At 36.1% G+C, this 22,783-nt stretch overlaps 1 protein-coding gene across 1 annotated transcript in view; it reads right to left on the bottom strand.

Moving 5' to 3' along the window:
• Positions 1-2,644: 2,644 nt before the first annotated feature.
• PLEKHA7 (pleckstrin homology domain containing A7) overlaps positions 2,645-22,783 on the bottom strand; it is a 171,783-nt gene continuing 151,644 nt past the window's right edge. Inside the window, exons 18-28 of the mRNA XM_064452616.1 lie at positions 19,509-19,617; positions 18,220-18,458; positions 17,600-17,788; positions 17,230-17,347; positions 16,302-16,381; positions 15,776-15,976; positions 12,524-12,676; positions 10,125-10,258; positions 9,146-9,288; positions 5,946-6,054; positions 2,645-4,198 (exon numbers count right to left, since the gene is read on the bottom strand). Coding sequence (XP_064308686.1) covers positions 5,957-6,054; positions 9,146-9,288; positions 10,125-10,258; positions 12,524-12,676; positions 15,776-15,976; positions 16,302-16,381; positions 17,230-17,347; positions 17,600-17,788; positions 18,220-18,458; positions 19,509-19,617 — 1,464 coding nt within the window. The 3' untranslated portion in view covers positions 2,645-4,198; positions 5,946-5,956. The remainder of the gene's footprint in view (positions 4,199-5,945; positions 6,055-9,145; positions 9,289-10,124; positions 10,259-12,523; positions 12,677-15,775; positions 15,977-16,301; positions 16,382-17,229; positions 17,348-17,599; positions 17,789-18,219; positions 18,459-19,508; positions 19,618-22,783) is intronic.

Genomic DNA, 22,783 nt, shown 5'->3' with positions numbered 1-22,783 from the left:
CAATACAGTTGTTCAAACAGAATTTCAGGCACTGTGATGTGTGTATTTTTTGTGCTCTTTCTTTGTACTGCTCCACTATGAAGAAAGGTTGCTTTCACTAGTAGAGCAATAAAAGTCTTAGCCTTTTGAATACAGCCAAATAACCAATGGGAATGTTTACTGGGTGTGGAAAATGTAGCAAATCTTCATGTTTTTCTTGTGCATTGCTTTGTTCTTTTTATAACTACGCAATACATAGACACACGCACACACATGCAGCACAAGCAAACACTTTAAAATACCCAAAGACAGACATAAATCAGAGGGGTAACATCAGATCATGCCTTCTGTATCTTCCAAGTTTTGACACTAAGTAAATCTGGTCTTTCCTTCGTATAACATCCAGAAGTTAATTGCTAAGACACATGGGAAATATGTGGCTTTACAGAGGGGAACAGACGCTGATATAAACTACATACACATATATTTGAAGATCAGGAAATGAGATGAGTAAACAGCATGGGTGGAAAAATAACGGTGTAAACAATACCAGAACATGTTGGGAGTGCTCTACTTTCTCAAAACACCAACCCCTCCCTCCAACGGCTACGGGGTACCTGAGACCACCTCGCTTGACCTTCATAAATTTGTTTTGAAATGGCAGCGCACAGGTTTAGTAGTATATTTCAGTAGCTTTTAGTTCCGCACATAACTTTCCAGAATAGAGTCTCTTAATTCAGTTGCTTCCTGAAAAAAACTTTCTATGTAGGGTTTTTATCCAACTGTTCCAAAACAGACTGGATGCCTCTAACTACTGCTACTATCCAGTCCTTCAAAATAAGGTTTATATGGATGTTCAGAGACAAGCAACAGCTCTATACCTCAACAGGATTTCCTAACAGCCCAGTAATACCTAGAAACCCAATATAACACCAGTGAAAACACTGGGGTGGTGGTGGTGTTATGCAATTTCAAAAAGGTGAAAGCGGTGCTACTTACGGTTATCAGGCTGTAGCTTTCTGCATTCAGCTGTGCAATAAAATTTTAATAACTTCAGTTGAAGAAATTGAAAACAGATGTATAAGGGAAGTCAGTCTGCATAATTTTTGCTTGGTATAACATTACAAACACTAATTAGAAAACAGCGCCTTCAAAAGAAGTGATACTGCTTTCTAATGAGTTTCTGTTTCTTTAATTAGTCCCAAACACTTAAGCTGCTGAATAGGCAGAGGGGGAAAAAAAAAGCCACTTTCTGACCAAAATGGTATTATCTGCAAGGAAACATAATTTTTTTCTAGTCTTAACATTAGAAAGTAGTGTCTAATACCTACAGAACAGCATTTTAATTAAAAGAAACAGAACTGAAAAAGGAAATCGACCTAAACCAAACACTACATGCACAGGAAAAGTAGCCCTAGTTATTTAAAATTACACCCATCCCTGGAAAAAAGATGTTCACTAGAGAACAGCATTTCACATATTCAGTAAAAAGTCTGGGAAGAAAAATTATTTTGATATTTTTTTCCCAAATACGGGATTGACAGATGCTGACCAAAATCTTGAGACAGACTAGTTTTGTTAAAAACTTTAACGCTCTAACTATGTAGGGCAAAATCCTTCTCTTTCATGCAAGCCTGAATGAGCAGATTTTGTGTGTGTGATCAAGGGACAGAAAATTAACATCTCCCAGAACCTGCAGAGCAAAAGTCCCTGCGCCCCTCTCCCCCCATTGCTAGGGAATTAAGAGTCAATGGCCGCTGCAGTTCAGGAACCCACAGGCTGTGCTCTTCACCCACCAATTATGGCCACATACTCTTCCCTCCGGCATAACAAAGCTTCTGGAGAAAGAATGCAGTTTCACTGAACCACAAAACTTGTGGTCAAAGGCTCCTTTGTGTGCCTGAGAAACAGGAGGAGCATGTCATAAGCGGCTCAGCGCTGCATGCTTCTGCAGGTCAAGTACCCACGTTCTCAAAGGTTCGCTCTCAGGTTCGTAGAGTCAACATGAAGCCGAAGAAAGTCTTCTAACTGCTTCTTTATGTGTTGTTCTAGAGATTACGTTTCAGAGGAATTAAACATTTCCACTGCCTCCATCAAACTGATGTCGTTTGAGGGAACTGTTATAGTGTAAATCACTGCTGGTTAGCTGCTGCTGACATCGGCTTTGCCAGCTGCCCACCAACCCGCCCTTTGGCCAATACCCTACTCACATACAGTGCAGGTGTTACTATGTGATGTCTCCAGGCTTTTTGTTTGTTGGTTTCTAAATTGAAGTTACTTTTGACACTTTCTTTCAGCATAAACTAAAGGGCTAAGAATGTGTCAGACAAACATGTCTCTATGAGATAGAGTGTCATAGTCATTGTTTAGGGGACAACCCTGAAAAAAATCTGTTCTAGAATAAAGACAGATTTAATCAAATGCTTAGAAACATTTCTAAAAAAAAAACCAAACAACAAAAAAACACACAACCCACCCCCCCACACCCCCCCCCCGAAGCTTTGGTGTAGGGGGAACCTGGTCCAAACGCCAGTGAAGTAAGTGCAAAACTGGGGAACTTCAATGGGATTTGAACCAAAGAAGAGCAAAATGTGATAACAGCACAAATGACTCTGGATTTTCAACCACACGGACACTGACAAGAGAGCAGACAAGACAGAGGCAGTAAGAGGCAGTTATGTTAATATTTTAATCTGTACATATATCATTTTCCAAACTGTTACATTTTATTTAAATTAATGCTTTCTTGCAAAATATTCATTTATGCTTTCAAAACTTTTTAAAAAGGCAAAAATAAATCATTATTTTGGCAAAAGGTCTTGAAGTTGATACTGGCAGTATTGAGGTAAAATAGATTGCATTAGCTAAATATATACTTGTAAGAATATTTCTCTGTATAGTGTTAATATAATACGATTTGTCTTAAAGTCTGAAACTTGAAGGTCTATTTCAAGGGTTTTGTAGCTATTACTTGACTACAGCAAATGAACGAGTTAGTGGTTTCACAAAATACTGCAGAAGTATTTCTCAGTCATTTCTCATCCAGAGCTGAACTCAACTAATAACTACATAATGGGAAATTTTTGCATTTCTTGCATTCAATGCGTACAGTTTGTTTTTTTTCAAGTAAAGTAGTTGCAGCAGTTCATTTAATCTATTTTCTGCTTATGTGACTACCTCACCCTTTGCCCTATACGTAAGTAAAACACTGAATTTCAAAGTTTGGCAAAGTTCAGCACCAGGTGAACATATGTATGAAATTAGCAGGTGCCACATTACATTAGTCTTGCTGTTTGCAGGATGAATACTAGTCAATACATCACATTGTAATGTTTATTGAAAAAAAACCAAGCAAATATATTTACTAGTAAAATGACATATCCTATTATATTTTTTTATTGCTTAGTTATACATATTTTAATTAGAAGTTTTCTTTTCCCACATCTCACCTTTCCAAAAAAAAAATTTTATTAGCTGTTTGTTACTGAGGGGACAGCACTAATCTCAAGAGCAACCTGGCATACTGTGCATGGACACCAGCAAGTTAATCATATGGGATCAAAAAAGGAAATGGGAGTTAAAACCGGCTTTCATTATGGCTTTTGTGGAAAACTTCAGCTATACAGTGGTTACCAATACTTAGAAAAATCAAGCTTAAAGTTCCTTGCAATGTATTATTTAATGGGCAAAAGGGTGGGTGATTAACTCTACAAACATATTCAATCCAAAACACCCTTCTGGCAAACCTCTCACTTGTGTTAGCTCTAACCGTACTCTATGAATGTGCTTCTATGTTTGTTCAAATTTACATTTTTCTCATGAAACTTCACATTGTGCATCTGAGCCTGAGGGGGAACTAACAGCATCTTTTAACATCTATGCAAGTAGTTTATCTTAAAATTAATTCAGCCCTTGATTTAAAAAAAATTCTAAAATACACTGTCCTAAAAATACATTGTCAGTATTTTACAGAGCTTATTAAAAGTGCCGTTTATTCATATAAAGTCTGAACTACACTGAAGTAAAAATAAAATGATTTGCAATTCTCTTCATTTTCATAGAAAATCCCCCTATTATTAGCTGAATGTATTTCCAGAAGAACATATCATCAGCCGATGAGTATCTTCACAGAATGTGATGGATCTCCTCTTTCTCCGACGCAGTGACACTAGGTGGGATTTGCTTTCAGTCTCATGTCAGTGTTCACTTACTGCTTTGGCTAGCATGAAGTAAAATAAAACATGGTTAAATATTAAAGTGAGTACACTAATGTCAAGCTGTAAGCACTTTCAGGAAACTTTTTTTTTTTAATTAAAGCATTCTGAAGTTTGACAGAATGAACAATTACGATAGGTGCATTAAGCGAACAATTATCTCATGATGCCACTGATGCTCAAACTCCTGTGTCTCCTGCATGCTGCTGGTCACTGCACTTATTTTCTTGATAATTTTCCTGAAGAAAACTTGGGGGATTATTTCTATTTCTTTTATATATACATATATATACGTAAATATATAAAAATATGTGTGTATGTATATTTATATAGACATGTGATACACATGCTTTTAAGTCAGTCTGGAATCACAGAATGGTTGGGGTAGGAAGGGGCCTCTGCAGGTCATCTGGTCCAAGCGCCCTGCTCAAGCCTAATATCCTGGGACCACGTGGTTATTTTTCTGGGTTCTTGAGGCCACATGTGGGTACCCTATTTGCATGCAAAGATCTCATGTGATAGTGATAAACAACTAGCATATCTCTGGATATAATAGTAGAGTCAAGTGTTATTCAGACACAGCAAGATGGTAGAATTTGGTTCTCAGAAAGATGAACTGAACTGGAAAAGCAAATAGCTGTTTTCATCAAGCTCTGTAGAGGCTCTTAATGTCTATACACCTCTCTTGATGTAAATTTGTAATTTTTCACAGGCCTTGTCGAAGCAGGTTACTGCCCGTTTGCACCTTTCTCACATGAGATTGTGCTCATTTTTATTTAATTTTTATTTTTTGCACAGACACTTGACTGACTCAGATTAGTGACAATGAAGACAAAGGTATCTAAAAGATTAACACTGTTTGAGGTATTCCTTCAATCAACCTTCTTTGATACTTTATCTTTTTGTCCAACATCAGGCAATAAAATTAGGCCAGAGGAAATCAGAAAAGTGAGAATAATTCCAAAGGAAACTATGGAAGCATGGGGAGTGTCTTAACTAGGGGAACACTTAGCAGTTAAGTATCATAATATTTACAGGTTTTCCTATTTTAAATAGAGAAAACTCTGCAAATATTACTAGGAAAAGATGATACATATTTCTTTATAAGGACAATGAAATTATAATAATTTTAGTATTTGAAATGGTAAAATAACCTAATCAGAGACAAAAATCAAGTCTTCTGTTAACACAGTTCAATGAAGAACACATCACAGGCATGAAAAATTCAAACACGATATTGTAGAATTAGTTATAAAGGGCCAAATTTTCAGTTCACCTTGATTAAGACTCCGATGTTTGTTCATGTGTAAGATACCAGCCCATAAACAAACCCCCTGCTTATACAGCTTTGCACTTTGGATTCTCTTGTGCAGCAACCATATATGCCACACAGAGGCAAACATATCTATGCACCCCTGCGGTAGCCACACGAGTACACAACACTAGCCACCAGAGTAAAATCGTTGCTGAAAATCTGGCCCCGTGCTACTGAGAGTACAGATGTCTCTTTCCTTCACCACAGTAAGATTACGGAAGCATCTTATCTGTAGAGCGACAGCAGTTATTTGAAGACTTTATTAGCCCACAAGTTAGCTCATTAGAAGCACTATTTACAAGAATAAAAGGTTTCTGAAAAATAGATGCATGCATTCATTTGGCTCTAGTTTAGGTTTAGTAAAAATGTTAAAATTCAGCAAGCCACAGCACAGGTACGATGGCAAATCAGACATGCCGAGAGCAGTTAGTTCTTACTTTTAACGTGTTTAAACAAATGTGTAGTGAAATCCATTGCTTAAGGGGGAATGAGCTGGCTGTGGTACAGAAGGTGAGGGTGCTTTAGATGGATAGGTCAACTGCTGAGCTAGAAGGGATCACATACAGATATTAGGCTGCACAATCAAACATTCATACTATAACAGAGCCACCTTGATTTTCTACCATGTGAATAGGAAACCTGATCAGTAATGCAATGAGGTGTTACATTATTTTTGTTACATGGAACACAATTTAAACAACAACATTTCTACCTGCTGTTTTTTTTCGATTATTTGTACAATTATGGAAACAAACATTCCTGTTTTGAGACATTCAATCTTAAGATGAAGTTTCACTGGAACATTTTAAGGCACACAACACTGATACACCCTAATCAATTTAAAACTGCAGTTCTGGAATAGCACCTATATTCACTAAGTTGATTTCAAGATTCACTGAGGTTTTACAGGTTTTCAACATTTCCTTTGTTATATGCCAATGAGCAGAAACAAAAATAATATATAGAAAAAAATCACACAAAAAATTACAGACCCATATAACATTTTGCTTAATACAGTGCTTGATACAGTGTAGTACTAAGAGACAACAACCATAAAACTAAAGAGACTGAACCTTGGTCTTAAATTTTGCTTTTACATTTTGGAGGGCCAAAGGTAGACCTACTTCCAAACACACAATTTAGGAAATGACTTCTTGATACTCCTGCATTTGATTTTAATCTTTCAGATTCTTGGCACAATTTCCAGTTAGAAAGTTGATATCTTGCTAAGAACAGAGGTACACTAAAACGCTGCTTTACAAGGATTAGATAAACGTACAATTTATTTTAAAAGGTATTTATTTTATCATAGCATCTTAAGATAACTTAACAGCTTCCCCCTCAAAAATGGGAAAAGTTAAGCTTCGCAGTCTTTTTTATAAGCAAATCTTTGTTAAAAAATCTAGATATTTAGCTTTGGATTTTCAGATATGGTCTGCTTTGTCAACAAGGAGCAAATGACAACCCATACTTTAAAAATCAAACTACAAAAATAAGAATGTGAAGGAGTCTGTAAAATTAGAATAAATGAGAACGTACAATCAGCTGCGCAAAGCATCAAATGCTTTTCTTTATAATCATCAGAAAATAAGCTGTAACTAAAAAACCTGAACTCTTTTTATGGTCTGTATGTTTTCCTATCAAAACCAAACCACTCTGGCTTTTTTTAGAATTCCTTGGAAGGCACTTGTTTTTAAAGGAGTAAGTAATAATTGAAATCAAAGCAAGATATGTTATAAGAAGTGAGTATCTGAGATACAAATGTGGCAAGGCAAACTGTGCACAGACTTAAAGGTTTGGTCCTCCTTAAAGAATCAAGCCCTTGGCTACTATGTTAGGGGGTTTTTTAAGCACCTGAAAGACAAAAGAGCTAGCTGCTATACTTCATGAATGAAATGAAATAAAAAATAATCTTGCAACTGACTGCAAAAGTTTTCAAGGAGCATTTAAACATTTCAGCGGTGATACACATTTTAATTCTATCTTTGGGGAGAACTAAAGAATTAAGAAGACTTCTGTGTTATGTATATCTAAGAATACATAGTGATCACACTTTTGTAATAATTACAATTAAAAAATTGAAATATAAACCAAAGAACTCTAGTAATAAAAACATAGCCACCACATTCACTATACAACATAAAAAGATCACACATATTTCAGTGCTGTACAGTTATTGCAACTTCACGCACACCCAGAAGTAAGTTAACTGGCCACATGAAGGCTTTTTAGTATGGCAGGCACTCTGCTCTTGTACTGACACAGAGGAATAACTTCAAGTATGGGCTCCATTCATCTTGGCTGATCTTAGCTTTGGTGTTACCTTTTCCCAGAAGCAGCTAGAATTCATGTGGCAAAATGCTGTATTGGTTCATACCTCCTGAAACACAAAGTCCCACTCCACAACCAAAGTGTGCGAGTCCCTGTTACAAGGACCTGGTGACTAGCACTGGGACCAGACTGCCTGCGGAGAAGCCATTTTGATGCACAGATGCCTGAAGGTTATTCCTGAAATGCTCCCAAGACTTTACAATTCCAGGGTTTGTTTGCTTTGTTTTTTATAATTTCTAGCTTCCTCAGCGAATCATTTTATCCCTTCCAGATACCCACAGAACCTCTCCGAAGTCTCAAGATTCGTATCTTGAAAATGTATTCCATCCCCTCAATAATCACATTCCCTCAGGCTTAGCTACCACTGCATCCATGAGTATACAGACACATTCAATCAACAGTCACAGATTCATGCTACGCATCTGGACGTTGAAATAGTCTGTCTTTAGTGGGAAGGTCTTAAGGGCTTCTGTGGCAAGTGCCGTAAGTTTAAACTGGCAACTTCAGATGAAAAATGTGTGTATTTTATCTCCATCATCGTTGAATTTTCCATTATTTCCATCCTCCACTGGAATAGCGAACTGTGCCAGTTATAAATGGCCAGTCAGATACTTGCTAGAATGGCTGCTGTATGTATTACCGTGTGATACAAATCTCTTGACATTTCTTACTTATTTCAACTATAAAGCAATCAAGAGTGAAATTATCACTTTCAGTAACGTATTGCAAAGGTTCTATTAATTTTCAGGCATCAAGCAGAATTCATGCATGGCTGTCTTGCTCTGACCTCTAGTCTTGGTCACCAGACAGAAACATGCCAACACCCATTTTGCAGTGTCTTTTTCAGCCTGTTGTCATACCGCTCAAGCTGCAAATGATGGCACTCTAATCTCAATCACCAGACCAGGGAATCTTTCTGTTAAAAAAATTAAAAATCCTCTTTTCTTGATTTTTTTAAAGTCATAGATCAATTTACTTTTTAAAAATTAATATAGAAATACCTCATTTAATATAATTAAAGGGATTTAATTGAAAAAGTTTATTTTTTAGTATTCTTAGTAAAAGCAAGTTTCCAAGCCCTGAACTTGCTGATCATACTATTTTGTCCCCTTCACTCTGTCCATCAGAGGCCAAATACTCAACGTAAATCGTTAGTCTCTCTAAATTCGTTATCTACACACACTTTTCACTATTTTGAATATGAATGACTAAAACTCTCTCTTATGCCAGGAATTCAGCAACAACCCCACACAACTTTAGGAACTGGTAAGAAAGAGCTGTTCTTTTGTAAATAACTAAGTATTACCTGCTACCTCCTTGCTCCTCTGAGAGGCTTCAGAAGCCAAAGCGTATGATATGGTAATGATGCGCTCCTGCTCTTGCAGCTGTGAATCTAAATCAACTGAGTTGTGCTTGTCCTGGGCAACAGTAGGCTGTAGATTGTGCATGCTAGTGGAAAAGTATAAAACAACATTAACATTTACAAATATAAAGACGAATCCACCGTGCAGACAAGACCACACTTGAATTCATACAGCAGTTTTCAGAACTCATCTATCAAGCTCCATATTTGGTTGAAGAGCTTTAAAGCACTGTTAGATATTGTATGTAAATGACTACAGCATACAAAGACAAATGATGCAGCCATTACACAGTCACAACTTCTGCATAGCATTAATTACAAAGGAAAGTCCTTTGTTGTAAATACGCTGTTAACATGAAAGCACTACCAAAAAATCCTATTTATTTGAAGCTGTTAGTAAAATTGCTTGTTAGTGCTCAGAGGAAAAGGTAAAACCCGGTGGTCCTCAGGCACAGCCTCTTTAATTGTCTTCCAAAGAGTCAGCGGATACTTGAGGTAATAAAATTCTTGAAGCTGCATGTTTCAGCTGACTCTACATTAGCTGTAAGGAGGCAAAAGTGTTCTTTCAGAACCCCAGCTCTCTGGAGACAACACACTTGCTCACACACTGACTTTTCTTCTGCTTTTGGCCAGATCTGTGCCCTTACTTCCTCCTCGCTCTCATCTACTAGTCGCTTGCTAAGGACTCACTACTATTTTAGGATGCTCTGAACAAGAAAATGGACACATACAAAATTCGTCATTATTTCTCTACCCTGTTTTAAAAAGGAGCTTTAAGTAGACTACATAAATTTTGTGTGCATTTGCTAAAAGCCAGAAGCTACCCCTAGAAAATTCAATAGAAATTAAGCTGTTGTATGAAGTTAGCTCCCCATGCTTAACACCAGCCCCTACGTAAGATTGGGAAAAAAAAACCAAAGACCTTGATTTAGTAAGAATATTCTTTATCTTTTCTGCTTTACGCTGTCTTGCTGCCCGTTCTTCTGTAGAAAGAGGCTCTTCTGGCTCCAGTTCAACATAGCGTTCTGGAATTGCAACCTTCTCAGGTTTTGACAACTGTGGAAAGAAAGCAAGCATCAAATTTTTAACAAAGACTGAAAAAAAATTGAGATAAATTCTCCTCAATGGGAGAACACAGTGAAAAGAATAAAGCATTGGTTTTCACAATCAATACATGTACCTGATGGTAAACACTCCCTCTGGATATGAGCTGATGCCCTTTAACAGTGCCTTTTCCCTCTGATTCATTTTACTTTAGAAGATAGATCGAAAAAATATTAAAAGGGATTACAAAAGAAATCAGAATCAACAGTGAACCTTTCTTCAGCTCAGGCTTAGAGCCCAAAGTATGACACTGCCTAAACCTGTTACAGTAGAAAAAAGCAACCACTACAAGACTGACTGGACAACTTGTGATTTTAATGTCATGATATGTATGTCATGCCAGTGAGAACCTCCTACAACTGAAAGGAAATATCACCTAAAGTTTTAATGTAGGGTATCACTCTTTTGAGAGTGCATAATCTTCTCTGAGCAGTGGAGAAAAACAAAAAATAAAGAAAACCAGCAGTTTGTGATCATCTTAGGAAATTCTTGGACTATAAAATCTGAAATCCTAGGTGTTCTAAAGTTGTCTAGGGAACTGACCCAGAAATACACTAACATTGTGCAATTTTAACAACACATTGCATACACATAATTCTATAGACTAAAAATTTTGATATGATTGCAGAAAAGCTAGCACCAGTTTTTGTTAGGATCAGTTTCTGTGTGGGAAATTTTTGCTCCACATAAAAGATCTAAATCACCCAATGAAAATTGAGTTTACAAATGGACTTTGAAAGCCAATGCTTATTATACAGAACAGACTGCTTTTGAAACGCACAAATAGAGGACGTATGAATAAATAAAAGTAAGTAAAGGGGAACTATTTTTTCCTCTACTCTTTAGATATTTGTTAAAACACTCATAAGGAGATGAGTTTTCAAAATCTTCCTCTACACTTCCTTATCTTCAAATCCAACTCCTCTCTGAAGCTCAATAGTGCTCTCTCCACACACACACACACTTTTTTTAATTCAAATATCTATCTCGATGCTATAAGTAACCTAGATCAGCTCATCCTGCCACTTCCAGAGTAATAAACTCAGTTATCATGTGAACAGCAGATTTATTGGCCTTAAAGACACAAATTGGTACATTACCTTATGAGGCACAGAAGTGCCTGCCAGGTGAAGAGGATGGGTACATGAAATGAAAAAGGACAACCTGAGTAATCTGAGAAAGAAGCTTCACATTCAGAGCTTCAGACCTGCTTCAGATACTCTGAAGTAGGAGAGAAATACCTATAAACAAAAATGTTTCTTATCCTAGGCTTAAGGTGTTAATTTGGATCTACAAAGTGATTCACGTAGCCCTGGAGGCCTTCTAGAAAAAATTATAATAGCAGAGTGCAACAAGGAAAGGCAATATAATGGAAGTATTTTTTCTTTTCCTGAAGTTTACAGGAGCACTGCAGTATTTATAGAAAACATACAAAGATTAATTGAAAGACACATTCATTCATAGAGATCAATAGATAATGGCTCACGGATTCAACCTCTTACAAATATCTCTCTATATAAAATGATACATTGCCAACAGCTTTCAGAAGAGTAAAAGTGCTTACTAGTCTAATTATTGTTAATAACTTTACTGATTTTCCATCTACCATGGCATTTTATATAATGCCTAGTACCTACTGAAATCTTTCCAGTTGCTATATTCTTTCTTTTCCACCAGATGGCTCAATCTCCTTTCAAACATACTTTCAAAATACTCAGTTACTAGAGCTGAAAAAAGACCTAGTGCCCAAAACTCCAAATCATTTGAAAAGCCGACACAAAGGTGTTTTCTGTTCTGACCAGGATAATCTTCTCTACGATATTTTGCCAGTCAAAATGAAGAGTAAGGTAGCTCTGGGGAACTAACTTTTACTTCATTGCTGTTTCTTATTTTCAAATACTTTTGATGTTGTCTTCTCATCTTTTTTCCCAATTTATATAATATTGCCTAACTTAATAACTTTTTCCTCTAAAAAACCTGAGATGTGTATTTCAAACAGTAGAGTGAACCTTTCAATTTATTCTGTCCACAAAAACACAATACTGACATGAACCTGATGAGATTCTAAGTGGCGGGCCATAAATTTTCAATACCTGAAAGACTCCTTTTAGCTCAAACTTCCAGCTACCTTTTGAAAGAAGAGAATTCACTACCTAAAACTTAGAAAGGTTAATATTTTGGGGCACAGAACAGGAGGCAAAAAATTATGAGTGTTACCTCTCTGCTGATATCTAAATCATAGTCTTGAGGCTCCAGGTCTGTTTCTGTCACTGCTACTGGCTGAACTTTTAACCATTCATTTTCATCCTTGTCTTCTCCACGAATTGCCCTCTCAAGTAACTGCAAATCAAATTCTTGCTCTCGTTTCCACTGGTAATAGATACAAAACAATTAACAGCATTCAACCATACTGCCAAATTCACCATTTAGCAATGTACATTACTACTGCTGCAAATGCTCTGCTGCTAGAAGAAGCCACAGAGCAAACCCCTTAACTGACAAGAAAAAGAAAATGCAGCTATGTTCCTTGCAACATATGGTTGGGAGATTTGATCTCTAGCTGTGCTGCACAGATTCTGGAGTATCGTTTAATATTATAGGTAACATTCAGCATTATTAAATTCTAACAAATGTATCAATCACAATTTCACATATGCTGATTAACGTGGAACTAGCTGCAAGCAAACAGCTTTGGAAGCACAGGCGTCAATACAAGCCAGCCTACGGACTGACAGACTAGTCCTAGGCATTCTAACCAGGAAGTGCTGTGTGATTTTTGAATCACCAAACAGAAAGGGCATTTACATTGCAGGTTAAGAATTCCCACTTGAAAATTTTATGTACCTTTCTGGAATAATACCTAGTGATTAAAGCTTATAATATTTTACATACTAGCATTAATTTGTCTTGAATTCAAAAATAATAATTTAGTAACTTCTAAGCTCTTACATCTTTACTAAAGTATTTAGCTACATGCAAAGATAAAACACCTCTCATATTCTGTCTTTACGAGGTAAATACTTAGCAATAATAAATTCAGAATGTATTTACATTAGCAGCCAAGGTCCCAAATCATTTCGTAGTAGCTCCTTCACAGCTACACACAATACAGCTGCATATAAACTCACGCCTAAGAACACTACCAATACTTTTTTGTTCAAAAAATTAAGTTCAGTTGCAGCATCATTCCATCCAGCAGATATCAGCAAGTTTACCACACAGATTTGATGTTACGATACAATATTAAAAGCAGTGGGAAAGAGAATGGAGAAAAAGAACACCACCAAAAAATATTATCTCCTCAATAATCTGAGGGTATCAATAGGAGAACACGCCATTATATGTTTCTTAAAAGCATCTCTAGTACTTCTGTTACAAATCTTTGGCTTGTTTTGGTTGATGTTTGAATTTCATATGAAGTCCTTAGACTTCGTTATGCTACTTGCATTAATAAATCTAATTGAAACCTATTCATGCACAAGCTCTCAGTATTCACTCAGAATGTACATATCTTCCACATATATTAAAAAGTTAGATAGCTAAAAGGCAATTATATCCCAAAAACCAAGATCTTTCTTTACAGAATTCAAAAGAGAGAAAAATATTTTCTCATACAAGTACTCCAAACTCATTCTTCTACTCATATTCGAACCAGGCCTGATTGACATAGTATATTTTAAGTAGACAGTATCATTTTTGAGTTATTATATATAGGTAAAAAAAAAACATCAAACCATTATTACGAAGCAGTATTTTTATTGGCTTTGATGTTGCGACTTGTACATTAAAATGGCATTGTATATAACAAATGAATTAATGTACTGTGATCAATACTTAAAATGTCATACTACACTTGAGAGCTGACCGATTAAAAATTAGAGTTACACATACAATGTATGTTTAAAGCAAATATTACATACTGAGCAGCACTTCAATTATACATTTAACTGTTTGCCATTTTGGCTGCTAAATAATTGCAATGCTGTAAGTAATTGTGCTATCAGACATGCTTTTTGCATATTGAAGCCCTATAGGTACAAGAGATGACCTCTACAAAACATTTCTAGGGCTGAAAGATTCTGTTTTAATTCTTTACAGCAAGAAAAAGACCAAGATGGCACCCAAATTTATAGATAAAGTGTTTGCCACAAATGTTAATAAGGAGTGTTATGAAAATGTATAAATTCAACCTGTATATGTTATGTGAGTCAGGAAACATAAGAAGCTCAGACTTAGTTCTTCTAATTAAAGTATGAAAATAACAGTGATACTATAGTTCTACAGTTCCCAAATATTATGCACTAACTTTAATAAATTTGTGATTGCAAAACAGAAGTCAAAACAGATGAATGTCTCCAAGTAGTGCACTTGTATTTACTGGGAAAGTAAATACAAATAACTGGCTGTAAATTAGTGCTACTGAACAGCGGGAATGAAAGGCTGAGTATTGTAAGTTTTTTTTTAATGCTAGCAATTGACACACATCTACTAAATGCAATTAAGCCTGGTAAAAATTGAGTAGTTTGGTTAGAAATTTAAAATAACGACAAAATTCTGCAAATTAAAAACAAGCAAACAAAAATAAGAGGCATTAAGTATGATGAGTGACGAATCTAAAAGCAAGAGATCTTGTGCAATGAATTAGGTAAAACAAGGTGATCATTCTAAAGCCCTAGTGGACCAAATAAAAAAATAAATTAAAAGACCACAGCATAAGTGCAATTACAGTACACTCTTGGTTTAGCACCAAGTGAGCAACTGGGTACCTTCACCAATTAGAATTGCTTTGGTTAGTATCTAAAATGTATTGTTACAAACTTATCATCTGTACAGCATTTAATCTCGGAACACAACAAAAATCCTTTTCTTCAGCAGCTTAAATTTGAGCCTTATTAGAATATTCTACATTTTGAGCTTTAAAGAGGAAATTGTATCAATTAAAACACATTGGCTCTCAAATAAATTTCTAATCAGCATGATTAGATTTTAAAATTGATTATCCATTTATCATCTCTTTAATAAAAACGAACACACACCACCTTGGTCTGATATTACCACAACTATCTTGCAGCCTAATTCATGAATTAAAAAGAAAAATACCCATGGTGAGTAAGAACATTCTAAAAGGCCCATTCCATTATGAAGCAGTTTTAAAACTCTACAAGCTTCTTACACCTTCTAAATACAGTTCCAATAAAAAACAATCATGTCTCTGAAAACACTCCAATATACTCACATCTCCACTCAGCACACTAACCTCTGACAGACTTACCTGCTGAACCTGCTGTATATACTGTAACTACTAGTAAAAAAAGATCTTCTGTTACTCACACTCTCTGAACTCATTTTATACTGTATAACACTAATTAGACTAGAAGCAACACACACACTCAAGTGAAAGTGCTTGCTATGAAAAAAAAAACCCAAACGTATTTTTAATTTAGTCCTTTTAAGGCATATCTAACATACTGAGCCTATGTCTGCAGAAATGGGCCTGATGAAAGACCGAGACGAAACAGACTGCCTTTCTCCTTGGCTAAGAGTCCTCTTGCGTTCACGAACTAATGCCTTCTGATGTCGCTTCATTCTTTCTAGTTGTTCCTCTGCACTCATCTTGCCTCTTTGGTGGTCTCCAGAGTATAAACGTTCCAAGGCACTCTTTGGTCTTTCCTGTAGAAGTCACAAGGCACACAAAATACATGTTGTAGTTAACACTTTATGAGAAGGATACAAAAAATTAACTCTTCCTCCTACCTTATTACTAAATTAACATGATTTTGGACTATTATTTTTTCAATAATTTGCGTATTTCAACTGTCTGTCTGCTTCCTGATTCATTTAAGAATGTGAAAAATTGGAGATTTTATTAGATCACAGGTGTTGGGTCCTCTCACATGCTCCTACAATCCCATGTCCTGCTATGCAAAATATATGCTGGGCTTAACTATTTTGAACAGTTGAGACATTTGCCTTCAGATGTTGATTTAAAATTTACCTTGGACCTATCCCTTCGAAGTGTTGCATATGATGAAATGGTAGATGATTGGTGCAATCTGGAAGTTGATCCAGATAAACCTTGATAAAGAAAAAGAGAATACTATAAAACCAAATGACAGACAAAAGGAAGACAAGTGTCAGATATTTTTTCAAACTATCATGCTTTTTCTATGACATTCTGGTTACTATTTTAGCTCACATTTCACATTTTGCAGTTCAGAAGACAGGAGAGGCATGAAATTTCATTTCAGCCAAAAGTAATGTGTTTCAGTCACTATTGATCAAAACTCAGGAATATCTACGATAATTTAGAAGCTTATATTAAATGAGATATGGAGTGAACTCAGTTGCACACCAGTAGATAAGCTGTACAAATAATCACATAATGAAGAAAATAAAATCTTAACATTCACAGCTAGAAAGGAAAGAAATGAGAAGAATGGCTAAGAAACAAATTGCTCTTCCCCAAGTATCCTCTCCATCTTTGTTTGTGAAACAATTACAGGACTGTAGCACAGCCAGGATGGAGTGTCAAGTCACATGTAGTGTCTGGGGGTATTAGATTCCTATTCTTTATTGCTTTCATTTCAATGGCAATGAAAATGTTTAAAAAAAAAATACTTGAGTTTGTAAAAGATCACACAGAAATTATGAGGAAAAATAACTCTGAATATAGGAGACTTTCTAACAGCTAGTTTCATGTTTGCTATGTTTTCTTACAAGCATATATTAAGTTTCTTTGCAAAAGGCTGGTTGTCTGTAACGGCACCATAAAAATGCACAAACCTCTAGATTTCCACAGCATTGTCTATTTAATCTAAAAACAATGATCTGATGATAAAGACCATCTCCAGAAAATCCTAGGAGACAAAAGTTCCTATACAGACAGTACTGTTAAAAATCAGCTACATAAATTACTGGCTTACCACGGGTAGGTAATGTCTGGTATCCACTGTCAGAGCTTATTAAACCACTGGAAGGGTGGCTGAGGTCACCACCTATCATTGCTAGTTCTGGCTCACTCATGTATGAACGCAGTTCCACCTATATGGAAAAATATTCATCAACTCAAATGAAATCACAGACAGCAAGTCTTAATAATCTTAAACCAAAGCTTTGTTTCTGCATTACTAAACCTCTCCCTGCCATTACTGTATGGCATATATCCCTACCTGCCACTACTAGCTCTCTGCCATTATCTCTCTCTCTCTCCTCGTTACAAGACCTACAGATAATATCTTCTATTATAGGTTCACATATCTTTGAAGTGCAGGTGTATAGGTTACAAGTGCTCACCCTATAATCTCCATTAACACACTGTCCGAGTTCTCTGTCTCTCTTTCTTTCATCTGACTGACGTTTCAGGCCCCGCACTGATGTGTGTCTGATGACAGTGGCTTCTCTCGGGAGAGGTGGAACGGCTGGTGGCTGATCATCAGGACTGTACAACTGAGGGAGAGGAGGTCTGGGCGGTGCTTCATCTTCCTGGTAACAGGAAGGACAGGTATTTGGCAAACAGCCTGAAAACAGCCTAGCATAAACTGACTGAAAGTTCATTACATTATAGGAGTTCCTTGTGACTGGCTTTAGCATGCTTTCCTCTGTCCACACCACGAACTTGAGGCTTTAAAAACCAAAGACCCAAGAAAGCAAACAACTAATTAACCACAAAGCATTGCCAAGGAAAGCTCTGCATTGGTATGTTCTAAAGCAGTATGTGACTACTGTACATACAGCTCCAGGTTATGCACATATATTCTCCTGTAAATGCTATTGCTGACTTTCAATACAAACACCTTAAGTGTCCCCCTGTTGTGCCTCCACACTGTGCACTTTTGTAACCACAAAACTTTCACTGTTTCTGCCAGAAGTAAATGGAAACGTTGGTGAATGAGTCTCACAAAAGTAGTACTTACAACCTTTGGCTTTAGCTTAAGTGGTGACTGAAGAGGCGGCTCGATTTTTTTCAGCTGCTGTGCTTGGTGCTGTGTTCTGGCCTGGAAGTAAGGCTGTGGATACAGCCTAACCTCCAGAGGGGATTTAACTGGACTGGGTGGAGGGCTTTGCGGGATTGAAAGTTTGCTCTCCACAGTTGCGAGGGAAGCTGGTAAGGAAGGCACTGAAGACTGAGAAAATGAAGGCACTACTTTTCTCTCTAGGGGAGAAATATGCAAATGTGTTAGGTGGTGTTTCTTATCAATAATGTTCATAAGAATAGCAATTAACATCCGTAAGCTTCATAAAACAGCCTTAATACTCTGCCTCTGCACATTGCTTTGAATATAAACGGGGAGTTTGGACATAAAAATGTTTATTTGTTACATTAAAGCAGGGGTGGAAAACATTTCCTTGATGAGGATCAAGCAAGCCTTTCAGACCAAAAATAAAAACACACACTTTAATATCATCCAGTAAAATTCCTTGGAGACGGCAGTGGGAGGGAAAGAAGAAAAAGTACAAGAGTCATAGGCTGTACCTGGCCCCATGCCACAGATTCCTAAAGATGCCTATAGATCTAGACAAGGCTAAGCACTCATAGCCTTAACTTAAATAACCATCTCAGAACTATTTTATCTCTGTTATGCAAAAGGTAAGCAAAGATACTTTACATTTAAAGTGAATTTACAGTAGGCATTAACAGTCTTTTGCTATCCCAATGCATTAGGTCTTCTTGAAACGTAATAAAGCAATTGAAATGCAGACCACACACATCTTCCCTTCCTCTTTTCCATAGCTGATGTTGCTGCTCTGCCCACAAAACACCCGCCTGAAGAGGGAGGGGGAAGGCAACTGCAGCAAGGACAGCATCCAAGGAGGGTGGATCAGGGAGAGGGTCAGGAGGAGAGAGAGAAAGCAGAGAACAACACAGAGAGGACCTCCTGGATAGAACACTTAATAGATACTATGCTGGCATTTGACAGAAACTCCTTCTGCAACTTGAAGAACTTAGCCCGTAGCTATTATTATTATTACTATTATTCCTTTTTTTTATGGCTTGTTAGATTTTAGTGGCATCAGTATGTGAAAACAAACAAACAAAAAATTTTCTCACCTCAACCAAAGAAACGCCAAGTTAATGTGTTCAATCAACAGTTTTCTAATGCAACCAACAGCAGAATTAACTGGATTTTCTGCAGTAGAACTTCTAGACTGTTTGCACAGCTGCATTTATATATTTTTTATGTTTTAATTATGTTCTCTTTACCTGGATTCTTGATAGAGTCTACTATGGTTTTGTAGTTTGTTTTATTTGCACTCAAGCCAGCTGTAACATCTTCGATTCTCCACAAGTCTTTTTGTATTTGTGTTTTCTCCTGATGTTTGTAGTAAAAGAAAGGAAGAAAAATCAATTATATCTAATTTTCAATTTATTATGGGCTTATCCTTCTTTTGATACCAAAACCAAGCTAATGTTTCAGAACTTACATGAAAACTTAGGAGTCTAGAAATAAGTTAAAACATTATTTTAAAATAAATAAAAAAAAACCAAACCACCAACACAAAACAACATATCTTACCCGTTAAATTTTTTAGACCATTTCTGAGTCTTGGAAGACTTCCTACAGAAGGCTGGGGGAAAGAGACACCTATACATTTTTCTCTACAATATTATTCAGGCTACAAAAACCTAGTTTGATGTTCTACATAAAATGAGCTCACAGAAGCTTTTCACATTTGAACTTTTGTTCTTAAATCCCATACTAACACACTTACGACTGCTAAGGCAGCCTTATGAAACTCATCTTAACACATTAATGGGAAATGTCCAATATTAAAAAGGCAAAAAATTAGTATAGTCTCCCTGAATACTGCTGTGAACTTCCTAATAGCTTTTAATGGATGAAATATAAAACCAAAATTAACTCAGAAGGGCTGACAAATTTAATATCTGCTTATATTTGGGTTGTTGGGCCTACTGGACATGATGTAGTATAGGCTGAAATAACATACTGCTGCTGTTCCAGGATTTGGTCTCATCTGGCATTCTACTTGCTTTATCAAGGCTTTCCAGGAGGAAAGAAAGAGAAGCTTTGTCTACAGTCTGGACTCTGCCTTTGATTGCATCTTGCAGCCAGAGGCTTTGGCTGCTGAAGCCACCACTTCAGTCAGATGCTCACTGCAATTGTTATAAATAGCTATTCTCATCTACTTAATCAATGCCTGGTAATTCTGCCTTCAAAAATTGGCATTAAGAATAAACTTAAGCAGACTGTTTTCCTCTTGGTTTTACTAAAGAAAGCAGAAAGCAGTGAAACACTGTATTTAAGAATTCCTTAGAAACTGCTCAAGAGCTCTGGAAATCCACCACTTGCCATGACCTGCTAAATAACTGCTAATTAATCCTATAAGCCTGAAAGAGAAAAACTTCAGTAAAAGCTCCTACACCTCATAGACCTAAGGAAGGCATATAAATTGCTTTCCACTTTCTGTCTCAGATCACAAAATACATTCAGCCAGGTTACAGATCAGCAAACAGGGTGCCAAGAACACAAACATTTAAATGATGGAGAACATTATTTGCCTGTAGTAAACTCACTTAATAGATGGGACATATCTTCCAAGATGGTCGATACAAACTATAGATTTGCACATTTAATTTCATTTTTCTGAGATTAATCACACTACAAGGAACCAAATGACAGATTTACAATAATCAAGCCTCAGAACTGGTTAGAAACCCCTACATGTACAAAAAGATCCTGCTTCTAAAACCACTCAGAAAATGTTCGATCGGTAATGAGCAAAAGCCAGGGGATCTTTTAATATTATTTTTTCCCATTACTTAAATATTGATGTGAAGAGAATATTTTAGATCAAAAATGGACTAGATCTAAAACATAAACAGATGAATTTATTTTTAAATTATGAAAGCCAAAACTGCTGTTTACGAAACGGCATAAACATACTTTATTGGCAAGCATGAAAAGGTAACTTGGAGAGAGAAATCTATTTCTCTAACTTCTTTCACACAAAAACATAATTTAGAATGATTTATAAAACCAGAGAAGAAACACCAATTAAAAAGTTATCACTGACAAAATACAACATCTCAGTTGTCTTCAGCATGTTCAGCATGTCCATGCAAAAGACAATGAAGCTACACTCTTACAAACAAGATCTACTCTGACCGAGCTGCTGAAAACATTTAGGGTTTAACCTCTTAATTAATACTATGTGGAAACAACATTAGCTGCTTCCTACAGCTACTTCTGCCTGCAAGTTTACAGAGTTTTTAATAATATTCCATGAAGACTGCATTTTTAAACTGATGTGTATTAGTTTAGTGCTATTGGAAAATACTAGATAAACAATCTTGAGTCTACATACCCTTGGGCAGAGATCAAAAAAACTTCTTAACTATTTTGTGTACTTCAAATGAGACTTCTTTGAAGCAATATATTTTTAAGAACATTCAGTACCTTCTGAAAAAAGTAGTACCTCCAAAATAGGTATTCATAAACATTTTTTAAAATTTTAGCCAAACATACCTATGCATACATATATACGCATATATAAGTATACACACAAAACACATAATGTGCATACATTTGTGTGTGCGCGTGTGTATTTTTTTTAAATTATGCATGTGATATGAGATGATAATAAAACTGAGTTAACTTTTTTTCCTGTGAAACCGCATTCCCTTCTATACGTATTGCTAAATCACATGCCACACGTCCAGTATTTTAAGCGTGCTCAGTGCACAACTGAAATTGTTTGTTAAAGTACTTTAACAAAGTATATTTTGTTAAAACCTGCAATTTCCCTTTGTTAAACAAAATAACTTCATAAAGGGACCATTTTATTCTAAAATACCCCTGGGTTTTTTTGGAGGGATGTATTCTACAGCTAAGCTCCATTACATATTATTCTGGCTCTAGAAACTGAATCAGTCCCCCACTCCCCATAAACAAAAGTAATGGACCTTGAAGATTGATGGAATCTAAAAATGCTTTACAACTCTTGCTTTGATACAAAACGTTTATCAATTAATACTGAAAAAAGACTTCAAATCATATTTGTTGCAAATAAATAAACTCAAAATTTTAACTAGTGAGCTTTTTTGGTCCAGGATATTTGGAAAAGTAGGCTCAGATTTGAGAAAAATTTATACATTAGCTTTGTTCCTTGTGTTTTGTCTTTTAAATAAAACTCTTCTGCTTAAACACAGGAAAAATAATCCAGACTCTATTTCTTGCTCTAAGAATAAAATCAGCAGCTGTAAGCAGGTATGTAGAAATAATCTGGTGTTCAGCAAACAGAATAACTTAGCTTCAAACAAAGCTTCTGTGTAAGATTCAAAACTGAATAATTGATTTAAAACTGAGATGCTTTTCAATTACTGATGGCTGTTAAACACTTATTCCACTTCACAAAACAATCTCCAGAGATAACTCTTCCATAAATAGACGAACATGACAAAGAACAAGTAATGACAATAACAAGCTAGTGACTGATGTTCCTAAAAATGGACAAAGA

The sequence above is a fragment of the Phalacrocorax carbo genome, chromosome 5 (assembly GCF_963921805.1).
Source record: "Phalacrocorax carbo chromosome 5, bPhaCar2.1, whole genome shotgun sequence".
NCBI lineage: Eukaryota > Metazoa > Chordata > Aves > Suliformes > Phalacrocoracidae > Phalacrocorax > Phalacrocorax carbo.
This window is presented reverse-complemented; position numbering and strand designations above follow the sequence as displayed.